Raw genomic sequence first — 20,273 nt, forward strand, 5'->3', positions numbered from 1 at the left:
CAGACGCAGTTGTATTTTCCTCAGTGTTTCTTGTAACCGCCAGGCCTCGCTGCCAGAAATGTCGACTGTACAGATTTTCAGCTGTTTACTCTGAATGGTACTCTTTCCTCTGCAGCGCATAACTCTGGATGGCAGTTAACAGACCAGGTAGCAAAGAAGGTTGCCACAGAGACCGGTCATTTGTGTGTTACTTAAGTACAGCCAACACAGCACAGCAGGCGTTTGACACATACAAGCCACTATTCAATAAGAGCCATCATGTTTTTAATCAGCCATTCTGCCAAATAATGGTCACTCACAGCAGGTTATTTCATGTATAGTGCAGGTTTTCAGCTTCACGCGCTAACTCGGTCTCGTGGCTGTAAAGAACTCGAGCTTAATGTCTCTCATGTCATTGCTGATTATTCTGGGGAAGATTTGATTAAACTGTCTATTTGTTTGGGTAACTTTTGCATACAGTATTACAGTTATTTCCAGGTGGTGGTGCTTCAGAAAACCAGCTTTAACGTGTAGATGTAACCATTTCCCTGTTCATTTCTAAATGGCCATAGGTGTATATAGCAGTGCTGACATATCCAGTATAATGTAAACAGTGTCTATTATTACAAAATATTTTTACATGGACATAACCTCTATACTCCTATACATTTTCCTCTTTTACCTTTCAGCTACATGTTTGACTAAAGGCCTTGTGAAAGGGAGACAGAGAGCCATAGAAATAAGATTTCAAATCAGGAAATAGATAAATCCTTATCAAATATCATATTCTTTGGAGATTGATCTATTGTAAAAAGAAAAAAAAACATTTATTTTCTGCAATTTTGAATACATCAGCTTGATCCTCTTTGATATGAATAATTTTACCCAATCCTTTTTGTACATTGAACGAGTCAAGAAAGTTGATTTTTTTTTTTTTTGTTGTTGGTTTGTGTTTGCTAAAAAGTAGATGTGTTGAATACATTAGGAAGTGGTGAACATGTTTGTCTTGTGAAGTAAATGTAAATTCTACAAGTCAATGGAAAAGTCTACATGGATGCTCACTGTGTTTTAAAATTATAAGGAAACGAGGGTGGGGAGGGAGGGATGGGTGGAAGGTGAGATGGACTGGAGGAGGTTTTTGCATTATATAAGAGTGACCAAAGCAGAGGAGAAAAAAAAAAGGTTTTAACAAAACAGAAGTATTCAAGCAGTTACATTTTAAGTAGCACTTATTAATCAAACTTCTAGTACTTCTCATTTTATTTTGAAAGGTATCTTTTGTAAAGGTCCAGGCTTTGGATCCCATGTACATTGCTGTGAGGCTTTATTGGTTACTTTAAAATAGAAATTAAAACAAAAAAAAAAAAAAAAAAAGAAAAAAAAAGTTGAATCTCCGTGTGAAAGTAAATCTACCAGAGCCTGACGGAATTGCACTACCCACATACTGGTTGATAAAGTCTATTTTGTATAAAATACATGCAAATATCTTAAAAGGTTAAGGGCAGATCATGTTTCACTGGTACATATGGCTATGGCTTTCATTGAAGTCTGTTTTGTTCATATTTCAGTTATGTAAATGTAATCCAACGTAAAAACAAATAGAAAATGTTTGTTTAAAAAAACAACAACAATAGTTTGCTTTACTTCTGTATTACACCTCTTCTGTAGTCTGTGTTGATATTTTCACCTATTTGATTAAATGTTGAATTAAGTTATCTGTGTTGTTCTTGACATTGGAGTTGGCATTGTGTTGGTAACAACTTGGATGATGTTTTTTTGTCATCACTGGTTCAAAGTGGAAATTCAGAAGAACTGATTTCTCTTTAGTTCAAACATCTTACACAATAAAGTTTCCTGTTTTTCAACGCTCAGCTCTGGTTTTATTCTTTGTCTCAGATCTTAGTGATTGAAAATGATCTGTTAATGTGAAGCTAGAGTCGTGAGGTTATATCGAGTAATCTTGTTTGTTTAATCCGTACACAAACAAAAATGTAAAAATGACAATTCATGTTACATGCTGGAAGGAGTTCTTGGCACACAACAGGCTTTGCAGAGTCTTGTTGGTTTCATGAAGTTGCCAGGCAACCAGTAGACATCCAGCACCCAAATCCCTAAATTGTCGTATTTACATTTCTGTTTGCGCACACATTTAACAAATGAGATACAACATGTTAATTCAGTAGACAGTTAAAGATGGACGCCATATCCATGACGTAGACTACAGGTTTTTGAAGAGCCGTTGTGAACTATTCTGGTCATCACCATGAAGCCTGGCTGTTCAAACAAGCCGCCTGTAACAGCACTCACGTGTCAATTAAAGTTAAAACAACAACATAAACATGAGCAAGGAAATTCGCTATAAAGACCAAAACTGTTTTTTGTACCAGACTGTAAACATGTTTATTCGTGCTTGTTGTTGGACATTTTAACATGGGGGCTCATGAAGATTGACTCATTCTGTAGCCAGCCTCAAGTGGCTTCGTTTGCTTCACTTCACAGCCACACAGGTTGTCACTTGGGTTAATTAGTGCGTTTTGGAGCTAATTGGCATATAGTTGAACCTTGGTGAGCCAGGCTAGCTATTTCCCCCGTGTCCAAACAGAATGCTAAATTAACTGCCTGCTGACGAGTTTGATATTAACCTCAGCATCTAATGGTGAGTAAAAAAAAAAAGCAAATAAGAGAATTTGTAACATGTGAACATTTACAACATAACATTGTAAAGCAGAAAAAGTTCTGAGCTCTTGTAGTACATGACTGTGAGGGACAAGAACAACAAAATGTATTATGAATAAGTGTAAAGGAAAGAATTAATGGTGATAAAAATTTTAATGATAATGGTCTAACATGCAGCTCTTCTGTCTTCTGTGTCCTATAAACCTTGATTTCTTATATATATGTATATACTAAATTCCAAAGAAAAATCAAAGAACCCAGCTGCAGCTGTTGAACATTTATCTTTAATTCTGCACAATCTTGTCAATTCACCAAAACATCTGGAAGAATATTTAAGGCTGTAGATTGACTTAAACTTAAATGATACAAAAATCTGGGCAACAAAGATGTAATTAAGGAATTAAGTTAGTATGCTAAAAATACAAAATATAAAATTTCATACTTAAAAAAAATTATACCTTATCAATTGCTGTGTATTTATTTACAATGTCCATAAAACACCTCAAAATGAATACAGTTCAGGATTGCGCCTTTAAGAAACTCTCATAAATAAGAAGTTCAGGTATGAACAAAGTAGTCTCATTTCACATTTAAGTTTTGTTTTTGTTTTGCTTTTTTAACTCTACCATTTGATTCTCATGTTAAAATGCTAAAATGTTCTTTCAATAGTCTGTCCTGAAAGAAAATTTAAAGTTCAACAAAAAAAAAAAAAACGTTTCAGAAAAGTTGACACGGACACCGAGTGGTTCAAGCGAAAAGTTCAACTCAGACTCATGAAATGAGGACATTCACTGGAGCCCCAAAGCAGACCAGCTTTGATATAATATCTGATCATCTCTGAAAGATTTATCTTTCCTTCAAATGTCTAAGCTGCTCTGAAAACCACATCTGTACTTTGTTTAAATATGAATGACAGCATTGACTGTAAAGTCTTCATCCTCATCAGATGAGCAACGTCCTTGTGATTTACATTAAAACAGAACACTTGTGATGTGTCATGACATACTGTACGTAACTGTCATACATTGACTTTAAATGATGTTGTCTGATTACTGGATGATGGTAAAAAGCATCTACATTACCTTTAAGATTAGAGGGGGAAATGCTATTTCTTATAATAAATACATATGATCAACCAAAACTTGATGGTTTGGAACACCTGTGCTCTAAGATGTTGGTTGGTGAGAATTCCCAGACTGGATTGAAATAGTGCAAACATGACGCAACACTATACTATATCCAATTATTTCCAACTATCAAAAAATATCTGTGGAAGCAGAGCGAGGCCTCACAGCTGGGCTTGTTTTAACCAGCAAGAATCAGTTGTTACTCCTCTGTTGCTTTGTAAACCACTGATCTGCTTGTGGAGCTTGTTTGAAATTTTTCACATTTTTTGTGAGGGCTCTGCAGGGAGAGGCATTATAAATAAGGATAAACCCAAGGCTGACCTTTCAGCGAACTGTTTTTCAAGGCAACCTCATCCTGTGTTGATCTGCCTTGGGGCTCTTGCTGCTGAACTGGAGCTCTGAAACATTACCCAGGTTGAGTCTTGTCCTAGGGAATTACCGGGCTGCCACAGCAAGTGCTAACAAACACATTTACAGCTGTACAACAAAACCCAATCATTTAAATCGGCTTTAAAAACTCCAGTCCCCCCCCCCCCAACGCGATTAGCGATCATTCAAACACAGGGCACACAGTGAGGAGGTGAACTAGCAAGTCCAAAGTTAAAGGCTGCTTGCTTTGTTTTACGATCCCTGTCATCATCTCCGTCATCTCCGCAGGAAGATCTTTCTCTTTCTGGCTGATAAAAAGAGGAGATGCTGAAGCAGTGGCAGCGCAGTTCAAAATAATAAAGCAAGGGCTGAAAAATCACAAGCCTCACAGCTCAGAAATAGCAACTCATTTACAAACACACACACACACACACACACACATTCCAGGTTCATTACCACATCACATTCACCAGGACTTGGGAAGTCATCCACACTAATCCAATAACAGCCAGAACCACAGAGAGAGATTTTTTTTTTTCCAGTGCAATTCATGGGTCTCCCCTAAATCCAAGCTCTGCTTCGTTCCTGTGTCATATCCATTCCATATGGTTCTGCTTGGTCCAGTATTAATTCCTGGTCAAGAGTGGTCTCATCAACAATGGTCCAGTCCAGTATAGTATACGGTCTAATAATTAGTTCAGTCTTGTGCAGTCTGTTGTAGGCCTCTACAGTCCAGTTTTGGTCAACTTCAGTTCAGTTATCATCCAGTTCAAGCGTTTTTCCCAGCCCTGGACTATAAAAACTCCACATAGTTCTCTGGTATCAGTCCTGTTCGACCATCCAGAGTCCCTTCCAGCCAACCTGGTTCCCTGGAGGCATGAACTGGAGAGAGAAAGAAAAAATTGGTTGTGGTTTTGTTTTGTTTTTGTTTAAACATCATAAGATGGAGAGAAAAATATCCATAAATATGTGGCACCTAAACATGTGGACAAACATATACAGACAAGCACGTACAGAACATGTGCAGACAGTGTGAGAGTGAAGGGGTGGAGGAATGGGGGTGAAGAGACAGATGCAAATAACTGGGAACAGGGCAGTGAACAATTTCACGGTCCAAATGATCATAATAATACCAAGCCGCTAATAAGTAAGTACGTAAGAGGTAAAAATTGGCTAACTTACTGATGTAGTATTTTGGTGAAAGATGTCAAACCAAACAGCTGATTATGGTTATATAATACTAAAAGCAACTGTAGTTTTGTTTTTGAGAAATCTGCTGAGTTAATTCCTAATTCATATTAAAATGGTTAGGTAAGCCCATTAAAGTAATTTCCTCTTGTCCCTCAACTCTTTTTCCACACACTTGTGGTGTTTAATATTTAACTTAAAGTGTCAAATAAATGTGAAAATGTGAGAATGGTCAGGCCATCAACAGCCAAATCTAAATGTACTGCTTTAATGTACTTGTGTTTTGATTTTACAAAGAGGACATACATGGATATACTTCAGATTTCGCTACTTTTACTACTTTTGTTATCATTCCTTAAACCAGTATTAATGATTTTTGGGGGGTACTTGTGGTAAGTGAAAGAAGCTGTAAACACAACATACTGTAGGAATATACCCATATCACATATTAGCAAGCCATTGCCTATTCATGCAACCAGCAGACATAGAGCTACATAACCATTCATTTGGAGCTGTGTTTCTGGCCATTGGGCAAATGTAAGTCTAATGTTCACTCCTTTTAGCTCTGTTTTGGTCTCCGCCAACTCCTGAGGGAAATATCTGGCTTTCTAGCTTCTACATGTTCTACTGTTTTCAGCAGCTCGTCACTAACTTTGTCTTCCTGCCATTTGGTGTTGAGTACGTAATGTACAGTGGATTGAGTACAGTACAGCTCTGGGTGGTAAAACCAAAACAATGAGCTGAAAGACTGCGATATTCCTCAGTGTTCTGTTGATTGAGTATGAGGCAAGAAGATGGGATGTAAACATATGGCAGGTGCATGCTATACATATTAGCAAGTTGAAGCTGAAGCTGAAGTTTGACATATATCTACACACATGCACACATATATGTAAACTACAATGATACTGCAAATTTCCAATAAGCAATGGAATTGAATTGAATTGTGTGTGCGTTGGTGTGGCGTGCAGTATGTTGTCACGATTTGGTTAGAGATCTACTAAACACAACAAGAGCCCTGGCAAGAAATTACTAAAACACAGGAAGTTAAAAGGGACATTGATGCACAAATAAACTCTGTTAACCACATTTTCTCCTCACAGGGAATCTAACTCAGTAATGCTGCAGACCATGATACCACAGAGTTAAATCAAAGACAGAAACCAAATGTGAACAGTGAATACAGTTTTGTGTGTCCTTGATCTTCATGGATCTGTCTGATTCAAACAAATGTTAAAAGGAAAGTCTTTCTTTGAATTCAGCATGTGCAACAAAGCATGAATCAAAACTTTGGGTATCTTCTGCGCTGTATTGTAACAATATTCTTATGACTGCTAAAAAAGCATTATGAGGTTGCTGTATGAGCTCTGTGGGGACAGCTGGGATGCTCCAGCTTTGGCTAGCCATGAACAGACTGGGGTGTTGAGATACCACTGTAGGGATTACATGTCCCAAAGGTCACATTTGGACCTAAAGGGCTCCGATGACACTGCTCAGCGTTACATAAGCTGCAATAGTCTTAACACAGCTAACTCTATTTAGGGTCTGGTGGTCCACCATGTGTCAACTGGCATGACTAAGGAAGTGAATCCCTACCAGTTCTTTGTGTGTGTCTGTTTCCATGCAGAAACTTCCATAGTAACTACTAAGTTCAACTATTCAGCCTGATAAGGAGTTGAAGTACTGCCTAAGTAGGTTTACTGTCCTTACATTTGTGGAAATTTGGTCTTCCTTCAGAGATTTGAGCCAAAGACAACTGGGAAGATAAATGTGATTTACTGTATAGTTTTGGGAGCCTGAGATTGGAGAGGCTGAAATTAGGCTGGAGAGGACACCAAGACTGTCGGTATTTAGATTCCTGTGCAGATGGGAGGTAGAAAGGAGAGGAAAGAGAAAGGGAATAGAAAGAAAGGAAACCACTGAAAGATAGGAACAGTATTCTCAATAATTTCCTGTGTGTGTGCGTAGGGTTGTGTTCATTTATACTTGTTTTCACACAAGACAAACCGAATGACCCCTCCGATCTGAAAGATATTAAGTTCTTAACTGCGTGCAGAAGAAATTCATTGCACTTGACTGTGTCTGTTACACTCTTCTTGCCAGCATCTAATATTCTCTGGAGAAATGTGCAATCAGAGCAAATGCACATCCAAGCTTATTTTAAAGTCACGTGCTGGATAAAAATATACCCAAAAGGAATAATATATCACACCCTGTGGATTTCAGCGGTAATTTACTGTAAGTCTACTAAGTCTCTAATCCTTTTTCATACATCTCCAGTGAAACTTCTTTCTTTCCTCCAACATGGCCACTAGACCTCACTAAAGGAAAAACACTGGGTAGAAATGACAGGAGACCGTTTCATTTGATTATAAAAACGGTAGTCTTGGGAAAATGGTGTTAACTGCCTTCAAGTTCTAATTTTTTGGGCAAAGTCCCTTAACTACTTAAATTTAAACATGCTTCTACCCCAAGGATGAAATCCAACATCAACACTAAATGAAGTCCAGCAAACTCCCAAGGCTGACTTTCCCTTTTGACAGTAATTGTTTGTTTCTATACAAACACCAACCCACATTCTTTCCTTTTTCCTTTCTGCTGGCAAGTCCAGAGCTTGACTCACCGTTCTCAAAGATGGTCCCAGCAATGAAGGACAGCTCGGAGTCATGCTCTGCCTTGCAGGCGTACAGCGCTCGAGCCTTCCTGCCCACAATACTGGAGACAATAAGAGAGTGATAGTTAGGCTGTAGGTCCTGGGCTGATTTGGGGGGGGACACAGCTTTCAGTCTAAAACAATGCTTCATCTAGACATACACATCCTCAAATTAGATCTTAACTAACACCTTAAGTTACACAAACCACATACAGGTCATTACTTTATATGAACTGTTTTACAACTACCAAGTGGCTATATTCACAAATAATAAACATGTTTCCTAGCAGGGATCAAACTTTATAGAAAGGATCTTTTTGGGCAGTTCTGGATTCAAGTTATGTGGGTTTTATTGTCATTTCAACGATATACACAGTAGACAGAGAAATGAGACAGCATTTCACCAAGGACCATGGTGCTACATAAAACATAGAGCACACATTACAACACAAAATACAAGAAGGGCTACATAACAAAATAAAGTGCAGTACATTTAGACAATACAAAAACAACAGCCAACAAAGTGTGGTTGTATAAGGTATGAATTTAGTTGGAGAGGGTAGTAGTTGTAAAGTAAAGCTGTGGGTTTTGAGGGTGCAAAGCAGTGGCAAGGAGGACCAGCTGCTAGCAGCTTCTGTAGCAGCACCAGGACACTTGAAACCCACACAGTATGTGTGCCAAGGTTGAGTAACTGCATCAGATTGAGGCACATTTTTATTCCGATTTAAATATAAAATGCTATTCGAAGGACTGATGTCTGACCTGTGTAAAAATAGTCGAGTGTTGTGGAAAATTCCCCAGCAGCATACTGTTACAAAATCATCAAGTATAAAGTGTCAAGTGTGTTACAAAGCATATAGTTTGTTTTATGAAAAGACCTTGATCCAGGGGTGGGGTGCTGCAGGCTTATGAATAGTCAGGGCCCCATGGCACTGAGGACAGCGCAGAGGCGTATGGAAGCCCCTGGGACAGGAAGTACATAAATGGTAAACAGGAAGTGGGCTTAGGGGCAGGCTGGGGTATAAAGACTAGTGAGTCGCTTTGTCTTCAGTTCGGTTCCGGAGCCACTGCGGGTTTATTTTGAGAAAGAATAAAGTCTATTGCCTAAACTCTGTTCATGCCATTTCCGAGGATATTCACCTTTGCCGTTAGATGACGGAAAAGATCTGGCCCAGACTCAGTCTCGGAGTATATCATTGACCTAAAATGCTTTATTAATTCCCAGAGGAGAAATTTGGCTTTTAACTACCCACTATTCATTGGAAAGGTCAGAGGTTATGGTCCACTATATAATGGCTCTTTATACTCACAGCAATAAGCCTTTGGGTAAAAGAGTTTGTATTTTAATCACCTTGCTTCATGAATTCAGTGTAAACCGGCAACAGTTGAGACAGCTGTTTTTAAGAGCTACACAAGTGAATAATATTGTATTAGCATATTACTGACAGCAATCAAATAATTTATTCAATAGTACTCATTGACTGCTTGCATTCAAATTTACAGGCACTCCAACACTTCCAGAAATGGAACAGCTTGTATGTAAGGCAAATACACCTGCACACAGTCACACACCTTTACAGCTGAGCAGGTATGCACACCATTCATGTCAGAATTTAGTTAATATTAATATAATAAGTTGTGAGTTACAACTCTCAATGTTATCGAAAGTGAAAAATTGATTTGTGTATCCACTACTTCCTTGGCCCATGCTACATCCTTCCATCAGATTTCATCAAAACCAGGCTGCTAGTTGTTTTGTAATCCTACTGACAGACAAACATCAAACAGCGCCGAGAAACATAACCTCATTTGTGGAGGTAATAATAACCAACCTGACAGGGGAGGAGTCACTAGAGGCAGAGGATGTCGGCTGAGGACTTGATGGGGCTGAGAACATCGGCCAGGAAGGAGAGCGCGGTGAGGTGGGGCTGGGAGATGTTGCACTGATGAATACATACACACAAAACATGCAGTTTAAAACACTGGCTGTATATATACATACTGTTCTGAACATTATCAGCTGTAACATTTTGTGACATTTTTAAATTAAAGACACATTTTTCATACCTGGTTGGTATACTGCTACGACTCTTTGGGTTCAGCCTGGAAACAAAAGAAGAAATAAAGACCAACATGAAGAAATCCATCCTAATCAATCCTAATCAATGAGCCATAAGGTTAAGTAGTAAAATGTTTCTAGACTTATGAAAACAAAGGAAAGCTATTTTAACTAACATGATTTCATATAAAGTTAGAGTATTAGAGAATATTTTATTTCTCTCCCTTCTCACTGTGGTCTACTTAAATTCAAATTTAAACTGTCTGCAGAGATTACCTCCCAGCTTTCTTGGCAAATAGTCAAAACAAAACCCAAATCATTCAGCTGCAAGGAGAAGGTGACTCTTTAATAGGCTTTAATGGGTGATGCGAGTCGCTTAATGTGCTCCAGCCCTGACTAAAATAACAACCTTGGACTAATAGCCATGATGGAACATTCTGGTGAATTTGCTAAGTCAAAACAAATTTTTTTAAGCATTTAGCTAACTTCACTGTGGATACACTGAACATGATTCTGTTACCTGGTGGACTAATTACTGCTTTTGACAGTCTGCAGTGGGGACAGACATATAACATGAACATCAACGGAACTAATATTGTGACAAATTAACATTTAGACTTAGTTCATGTATCTCCTATAATTACAGACAGCTGTAGTGGGACTTTCCAAGGACAAGCAGTAATGTAATCTAATTTCTAAATGGTCAGTTGACATGCTAAAAATATAATTCATTCCTCTATCCCCTTCGGAGGGCATTCATCAATCCATTTGCCAGTCTATCAATCTAATCTCATGCTGCAATATGCTGGTGAATTGACACTGTCAGCAGCCAAACAAACACACACACACACACACACACACACACACACACACACACAGACCATGCTAATCATTCAAGTCTAGGTTTCTCTCACAGAAATGACACGCAGGCTGATATCTATCACAGACTGGCCTGAAGGCTGAATGATGGTCTAGAATGAGAGAAAGTGAAAGACACAGACAGAGAGGCATGCTGAAAGTTGGGGTGAGGAAACAACCTGAGGTGTACTAAAGTTAAAAAAGCAATAAGAAATATATCCATAGTAAATCAAATTACATTACGGCTAGTCCAGGTTTGGCAACAAGCTTTGAGATCATTTTCCTTGAAGTATTTTTAGTGCTTAACATAGACGTAGATTATTGAGCAGCCATCACAAAAAAAATCTGTCATACAGGTTTTTCACAGGTCAGCAAAGTCATGAAGAAACAGAACAACTGCCTTGCATTCATGCAGCAACACTGAAAACTCAGACAGGTTGCTGTGAATCGTGACTGACGACATGATGCCTCTGCTCTCCATTATTTACTTAGCATTATTTATGAATTTAAGCCTCAAAAAGATGGATTATACAAGCAAGGTTTAGCTTTACGCCGTACATTTATAGATGCAGCACTTGCCTGACATCACTAACCAGTAATAGGAGACAATTACACCAGAATTTTCTATAAGAAATCTGCATGGCTCTCTGTTCATACACAGAGACAATTTATCCTTATTGTCTAAAGACTGAAAAAACTGCTTCTTCATCCATTTTTTCTCCTGATTTGTGCACCAAAGGGATTAAACCTATGAAACCAACAGAGTTCCCACCGTGTCATAGATCTAATTGATCAGTCTATTGAGTATAAAATACACTTAATGGCACTCTAACTGCCTCCATAATCACTGACATTTTCATTGAGAATTGAGCTAAATGGTGCCATTGAAGCTAATAGCGGTTTAGTTGTTCAGTTGATTTCACAGAGAAGTGTGGAAACCCCCTCCAAGAGCAGACTGAGCCACGTGACCACACCCTGACTAGATGTAAGTGTACATTATTCCACCCTAATGCACACTTTGCTGATTGCTATGTTTGTCTTTCTAAATTTCTAAACATATATGCCACCTATATGCTACATATATGACACCATATATGCTCAGAAACAGTTGCTTATTTTCATACGAGGCAGACGAAGGCACCATTAGTATTGATTTAGAGTCATGTTTCAGGCCACATTTCTGGTGAATGCAAATTCAATAGACCACTTTGTCTGTCTTTGGTTTGGTGCTGTATAGCCGCATACTATACAACCAAAACAATGAACTGAAAGATGCTAAAAAGCACTGAACTGCAGAGAGCTGTCTGACAATTTTCCGTGGGTAAATACACATTTAGTGATTTATTAATTTTTAGTGACACATGATTAGCAAAGGCAGAATAGAAACATGTTCCTCTGTTTGTTTTTGTTTTTTTTATTTTCCACTTCCATAACATCCATTCATAGACTTTCCCTTTTTGATGACGTGACAGGTGGTTGCCATAGTGACCTGTCTCTCTGTCTGTCTTTAGGAACAAATGTACAGTATGATCCGCTTCAATGACCACCGTTACTACGGTTACTCATTCAAGAAAATAAAGAGGAGAAGTGATGAATGTACCTCCTTTAACTCTGCAGTGTTTTGAAAGGTTTCATTCAATGATTTAACCTGACCCTTTTTTTTGCCCTCGGCAGCTGTTCAGTGTACATGAAACTGAATGAACAAGCTCATGAAGCATATTCAATACATTTTACCAGTGTAGCCAAACTACCCTAGAGCCAGTGTTTAGTTTGTCTGTTCTGAGCCACAGTAGAAACAACAAGGTGGACACATTCTAAGGTAATAAAAATAAAACAATTCATATTTTCAGGTGAATATACATTAATGAATACATAGTTTCACAAATTATATACCTTTTCTGCCATATTCTGTAAATAGAGCTCCATGAATGTTACACACTGGTCCTTTAAAGAACAATTGTGGTTGTGTTCCTTATTTATTTATTAAACTGTCAGTTTGAGTGATCGTCTCAACGATGCACCTCTCTCCATTTGTCACTCACTGCTTGTCAACGCGCTCTATCTCATCTGCTTCCTCTGTTTCAATTCCTTTCCGTCCTATCAAGCATCCTCTAAACATTCTTCTCCTTCTCTCTCTCCTTGCAGCAGAGCTGCTAGGGGAGACGAGGAGGGATGATTTCCAGCTGACAATCAAGCTACAGTAAATCAATAGTGTTTTCTTTCCTCTGCACTGGAAAGACTTCCCTCATTCTAAAACTTTGCTGACATTATGCACGAAAAAAAAAGATAAATATGTTGCAAAGTGAACCATCTTATTTAAGATGAACGTATTCTCCCCATCACACTCACACAGTTGATAGCTGGTTTAATCAAACTGATGCCACCCTCTCCTCCACCTGGCAGGCCCTCAGTTCACAAGGACACATCTGAAAGCTGCCTATAATGACAGCATGTATCTAAAATTTATCGACAAAGCGTGTAAGCAATGATCAACATTTATACAGCCTTGTTATTGAGAACAACAATCTCAAATTAAAGTGAAACAAGGTGCTTGCTGTGTCAAGTCTTATCCTCAGCTCCGTGAGACGGTCATATATCTTTTAACAGTGACGAATTTCATATCTCCGTAAACTCAGTTTAGGTTTTCAAGGAAAGATCCCTTAGGGTGGAATTTACCATCTTCTGCTTAAAATAAATGTGCATGACCTGCATGACCGGCAAAGATCAAGTATGGGCTACAGAAGAAACACAAGGGTGCAAAAAGCTCTCAGAAATATTTCAATAATGAGCATCATAAATTTTAGTTGGCTCTGTTGTCACAGAGGCGTCATTGAGCCCAACAATATATCTATGTTTACATGAGAATGAGAACAAGACGAGGTGAGCAACGAAGACCGGCAAGAGGTTAGACACGTTTGGTTGGTTAATAAACTGAGCTGCTTCTTTCTTCAGGTGCGATGATGTCTACATAGCAAGGCGCTGATACCATCTCATCTTTTGACACTACAGCAACACTTTTATATCTTTACCCTAAACTCACAAGTAGTTTCACCCCCCCAACGCTTTTATTTCTTGAATTTTGAAGAATTTATAGTAATTAAACAAATTTATAGAATTTTGACCTTTGATGTGGAGGTTTTATTATCATCATCATCCCAACCGTTCAAGTTGTAACATGCAGCCACCCTCATTACTATGCAGCTTGAGGTGTGGGTGGATCAGTTATTACAGTGATTATTGACAGGAATAGCTGCTGAAGAAGGCAGAGAACAGGAAATGTACAAAGAACAGAGAGGAAGTCTACTTTGGACTTTTTTTCTGATCTTAATACCTCTGGCGAATTCAAAAATACCCAGTGTTGTCGGGTTTGTGGCTTTGAGACCTTTCAAAACAAAAGATGTAATATCCAAAGATATACGAGTGTGAGAGAGAGACAGATTGTGTCTGTTGGCGAGAAAATGTAAAAAAAAAAATAAAAAAAAAGAGAGAAGAAAATGGGAAATTAGAGAGTGAACACAGGTGTGCATGTGAGGGTTTGTAGTGTGTAAGTGTGTGCATTAATGTATGTGCTTGTGCAGCAGAGAGGAAATATTTCTATGACAGGTTTCCTAGAAAACATTCAAGTCACAATTGGGTTGTTTTTTTTCCCTCAGTGGGTGTAACTGTATCTTGGACTGCTAGCTTTTTGCAACAAATGCAAATTTACTGACTTAACCCAAGGGACACAAGGAAGACAGAAAGAAATGTTTTGCAATTTATACTTTCACGCCTGAAATCACAGATGCCAGTCGATAGTGTGATACAGAGGTCAGACAGTAAATTTCTACTCACTCAGACTACATTTGGCAACTTGACTTTTACTTGTTTTTCTTTTTTTATATATAGATTTTTTTCCCTGTATAAGAGTCATGGATAAGTGATGTGTTTATGGGAGAACTTAAAAGAAATATTTTAAAAGAGGTGTGAAGACGCCTTCAGGCATTTCCTACCTGAAAGTGAAGTATAAAAAAAAACAGGGGTGGGGGGGGGATAACCTGACCAGTAGTTAAAGTGCCAAAACTCAAGCTAACATTGGCCACAGGGGAGACGCTTCTAAAGGCCCAGTTGTTAACCTCTGACCTTTGTACTTCTCTCTTGCCTGTAATGAAGGTACAAGCAGGCTTTTCTTGGAAGTTCAGGCTCTCTGACTGTGGGAGATTGAAAAAACATGGTTTGGACTGGGCTCTGAGTCAATCACCCAAGAGACAATCCGCCTGATGCTGTAAATGAGCTTTAACAAATCAGATCTAGGGAATCCTTAAGCTTCTGGAGAAGCGAAATTATTCAAATGAGAACTATTGATCCCTAATTTTGCAAATCAAACAAAAAATGTTACAGGGATTTAAAAGAGTACTCCTGCAATTTAGTATTTGCACTTTCATTACAACGCATTAGGTCAAAATTAAAGCGACAGACGCAGATATATCCAAGGAAGTGAAGCTCCAGAAGCACTAAATACTATTCAATCATGTGTCTTTGTTAAACCCTCCCCAGTTTGTTATCTAAACCTGTAGAAGAAGAATTTGTAGTCTCTGCATCCAAGGGGATATAATGTTGATGACATCACTATGACATAAAAAATAATATTTCTAAGCTTTATATAGCTCTCTCCAGAGCCACAAAATAACATAATGCTTTCACAGGCTGTGTCATACAGTTTTCAGCTTGATCGACCCTAACAGCGATCGGCCTCTTAAATCAAATTGGGCCATACTTGAATTCACGTAGTGGCTCAGATAGTAACCGAGTATTGGCTCAGCCACAGACTCATGCACACCTCCGTTACACACGGCTCCAATTTTTTGAGAGAGAGACAGTGATGTAACCTGCAGCAGTTTTGGAGAAAATGTAAAATTAATTTAATCGTCTAAGTTTTATTATGAGCATACGATTTAATCCAATTCCCCATTAAACAATGTTTGTGTATGTATGTCGATTATATTTCTTGGAAAGAGGCTAACATGTTACTATGACAACATAAAGAGTCTTTTTTATTGTAGTTGTTTGGGTCACACTGGCTATGGGACTAAACTTGAAATAGACAAATTACAGTTTGTTGAATATCCGATATGAGTCTCCACTGTACTATTTCATTATAATTAATGCTTCAGTTCTTCAGCTTTATGAGAGCTTTAATAGGAACTGATGTTTAGTTTCTAATGATCAAAACTATCAAAACGGCAGCTATTTTTGGTTCATCATGCTTGCAGTTAAACCTCCCTCAGAACTGATTTTCAGGCAGATTTTTTTTGTCCTTATCAGAATATTTTTTAGAAAACTCAAAGTGCACTTGGCCAAGTATTATGTCTATTTATGGATGTTAAATGGATGTTACTTCTTCGTCTCATTTTCACTGCTGAACTGGAGAATAATGTTTTTTGTCAAACAAAATTCAATCTGTTATGGCAGAGTGTTGGCATGTCTTCAAACATGCTCACATCATTAAATCTGTTTGCAATAATAATTCTTGCACGAACAAAATATGTGCTGCTGATACTCTAATTTTCTCGTTTTGTGTCCTAACAGAGGCAGAATTTATTATCTCAAGCTGTCGGGTGGTTTGCCATCTTTGTACGTGTTAAGAACGTTTTAGTATCACGGCAACAAAATTTGCCAGAGGACTCTGAGGTTTAATGCTGATATTTGGCTAGACTTATCTGTTCAGAACACACAGATATCACTATCATCAGGTTTGCATCCTCTCATTTGCCTCATTTTAAGATGACACACACACAAAACAAGAGTGTTGCTTTAAAAAGGACAAACTGGCATAATCTTGAGAATCTCACCATATCTATCTTGGCCTTGGCAGCTCTTTTGAGAATCACACTTTACTGCCAGAAAACTTTAGAAATGTACTTTCCCCCTCTCAGTGCGTGGTGTTTTCTTAGCGGTTGGTTGTTAAGTTGCTGAAAATCTCTCAAGAGCTTAGTTTAACTACAGTTAAATCTAAAATAAAATCCTCTGCTGTTTGTGTGTTCTCACAGAGCTAGTAGAGTTTTGACCACACGCTGCTCTTTTTTTTTTTTTTCATGCATGTAGCTATCATCCAAGTACAAGGCCATACAGGATTTATATCTTGAAACTGCGCAATGCTAGCGACTAAATTGTCAAGTTAATGAAGGGAAATTTATTTCACCTTGATCACACATGCATACATTTAATACATACGATCCACATGGCAACACTATGTCCATACAAATCAGACATAAGGATAATAGCTTGTGGACGTATCATTTAGTTGCCCTGTAATGACCAACAGGTTGTTCACCTCAGTCATGAAATGCCTCTTTAATGTGACTCATAATGGGAAGACTCTGAAAGTGCTTTTCTGTCTTCCTTTTGCCCTCAGGCAATCTCTCTGCTTTTATTTTACTTTTTCTCTTCCCTCCTCGTGTCCGCCAACAAGCACTTATGGATGACATATTTTTTCTATCTACCCTGAGGTGGACCCTGACAAAAACTGTGTATGCAAAAGACAAACGAACTGTCCACTAATTGACTGGATTACATTTATGCCTGACATTTAAAGTGTGTCCTTTTTCATTATCAACTTCAGACTTCTGCACTTTGTGAGGCACAACTCGCACATATCTTGCATCTCATTTTGAAAGGATCATAACTTTATAACTTATTTGACATTATCATAACATTTGGAAGATGAAGATGTGAACGTTTTCATACTTTTCATCATATCCAGTAGCAGCTTCTTCATTTCAGCTGTAATCATTGCAGGACTCGTTCAGAGGACTTTACTGAGGCAGAATAAAAGTCGTGTCTACAGTTTTTGCATGTGGATTAACAACATAACAGCATGATCGTGTGCAGTTGTGGTCTGTGGTCATTTGTTTTGAGATCACCATCAGTCTAAAGTCTTTAGATAAAAAGTGTCCTCAAGGGAGCAATGCCATTCGACAGAATCAGTACTTTTTCCCTGTATAACGTTAGTGAGATAAGATATATTTAGAATAAAGGTCTGGATTAATTAACCACTATAATTAGATGGATGTTAAACACTTTGCTTTAATTGATCCTATCAGTCAGATTACGGCTTGATGTCCTCATCAGTAACAGAGAAAAACAGTCATTCTAGAGGGGAATAAGACACACAGCAATTTATCAAAAGAAAAGCATTAAGTGACAGTGACATGAAACTCTGTGAGTAAATAAACAAAGGCTGGAGTGAGAGATTAATAGGATAAAGATGAGGGCGATTGGGGGAGAAAAGGAGATAGAAGTGGAAGCGGGATGACAGGAGAATCGTGCAATCGTCGTGGTGACAAGCTGCACTTGAAGATCTGTCACTGTGGTGTCAGTAAGCGTCACGGTTGGTCGTGCGCAGTCTCTCTTGGTCTAATAAGGTGCATGTCCACATCAATGTGGCTTTTAGAATTTACAAGATGGAATGGGCGACCTCACGATGGCTGACATAGAGATGTGTGTGTGTGCTCAGCCTCATGCCCGTGTGAATTCCATATGCAGGCGTGTGTGTTTACACCGGTTAATAACCTCGGGATGGGCACGTCTGGTGTTTACATGAAGATAGATGGTACTTCTCACGGGGAGAGTGGCTTGTTCAGACCTGTACAAATATTTTTGTTTAAGTTAAGTCTTTAGGTTTCAGTTGTGTAAACTGCTGGTCAGACAGGAAAGTGGAAGATAAATCAAGTCATACATGCCAGGACCTTTTTATAGATTCTTGTATTCAAAATTTATTTGAGTAGATTAATCAACTGCTATGTGATATGTTTAAGTGTGCACACATGTGCATGGGATTCAGTGTACTTGTTTTTATTTCAAACTTGCCTCGTTCAGGGGAAGTAGACACAGTCTTCCATTGTTGGATCAGTTCCTTTTTGCAAATGGTTCCAAGATGCTTTTGGGATTTAAACCGACAACCTGCAAGTCACAAGACTACTTCTCTAAGCTCTCAGCTGCTACATATGCATTCATGTGCATGTATGTGCTCATGCATTCCTGTGTCAAGGAATTTCCATGTACCTAAAAAAGTGAAAGCGTACATTCTTGAATCCATGTGTCCACTGTCCAATGTCTTATGTCTAAAAATCTTTTTTTTTTCCAGGAGGATGAAAACTGTTCTCAGAAAATAACTAAAAAATAAACCTTTTCTCAGCGGGTGGTTCTGAGCCTCCTGTTTATGTCCACCTCAGTTGGTAAACTATCAGTCCCAAGGCTGTCCTACATGTTTCCACATTGCACATTGGCCTAATCAAAATATCAAATAATTTTTTTTTTTACTTTTTTAGATTGAAATCGGCATAATCCATCTGACACTCACATGGTGTATCAGTCTGACTCGGTTCAGAGAGATCACAGAGGTTGTCATCTACCCTTGGCACAAAACTCAAAATGTTACTTATCCTCCTTCTATCTATCCTACATACATCATGTAACAAAACATCTTTTCATTGGTCAATAAGATTCGAATTTGAGCTGTATTCTCGAAGTCAGTGTTATCATTTACTGTTTATCTAAGAATTCTCTTAAAAAATACCCGGATGTTTTTTGTTTTTTTTTGTTCTTTTTTTTTTTACAAGATGCTGATCATTTTGAACAGATTTTCTCCAAACATTGAAAATGAAAACTGAAAATAATAGAAGTGCCTATAAAGAAGTACATGGGTTCAGTTCCTACTCACAGCGAGCTGGGCCGGATCTGCCGGGTGTCCTGATCTCCGTCGTTGCTGGTCAGGCTGTGTCTTGGAGTTCGACCTTGGCTGCTGCTGTTGCTACTGCTGCTGCTGTTACAGTTGGCAGGCTGCTGCAGCTCAGAAACTGTGGCATTAGCTACACTGTTCCTCTTTTCACCTACATGAACAATGAAAAAAAACTCTTTAGTGTTTTCAGCCAAAGAAATGTTCTTTTTTTCCCCGCAAATATCCACTTTTGTATGGACATGCCTTTGTGTGTTCTAAAACTGTACATGTGTTGACCACTGTGAAGTCTCTCTGATCTTAAGCTAACCAACTCAAAGCAAAACTGACAGTCTGGAGTTTGTGCTTTTCAACAAAAAGTGGTGGTTATAGGGACTCTAAGCCTACCACAGCAAAGCATAGCAGGGAAACAAGCAATCAACACATTTTATCATTTTTATTGCCAACTAGGTTCAGCTCACCTTTCTGTGAATGTGTCGGTGTGTGGAAGAGTGTGAGAGGCCTCTCGCTGCAGGACGGAGCTTTACTCTCTGTGCTTCTCCTCCTGGGCAGGTTGAGCTGCATGTTAGTCAGACCGCCAGCAGAACTCGGCACGTCCCGGAATATCTGCACGGACAAGACGGCCATACATACACAGTATGAATAAAAAGT

At 38.5% G+C, this 20,273-nt stretch overlaps 1 protein-coding gene across 1 annotated transcript in view; it reads right to left on the reverse strand.

The window, feature by feature from the left end:
* Window positions 1-2,919: 2,919 nt before the first annotated feature.
* Window positions 2,920-20,273, reverse strand: part of LOC104917778 (rho GTPase-activating protein 26) — an 86,939-nt gene continuing 69,585 nt past the window's right edge. The window contains exons 20-25 of the mRNA XM_010729316.3: window positions 20,084-20,228; window positions 19,608-19,776; window positions 10,060-10,095; window positions 9,825-9,935; window positions 7,963-8,054; window positions 2,920-5,033 (exon numbers count right to left, since the gene is read on the reverse strand). Of these exons, the coding sequence (XP_010727618.1) occupies window positions 4,945-5,033; window positions 7,963-8,054; window positions 9,825-9,935; window positions 10,060-10,095; window positions 19,608-19,776; window positions 20,084-20,228 (642 nt within the window). The 3' untranslated portion in view covers window positions 2,920-4,944. The remainder of the gene's footprint in view (window positions 5,034-7,962; window positions 8,055-9,824; window positions 9,936-10,059; window positions 10,096-19,607; window positions 19,777-20,083; window positions 20,229-20,273) is intronic.

The sequence above is a fragment of the Larimichthys crocea genome, chromosome XXII, assembly GCF_000972845.2.
Source record: "Larimichthys crocea isolate SSNF chromosome XXII, L_crocea_2.0, whole genome shotgun sequence".
Classification (NCBI taxonomy): domain Eukaryota; kingdom Metazoa; phylum Chordata; class Actinopteri; family Sciaenidae; genus Larimichthys; species Larimichthys crocea.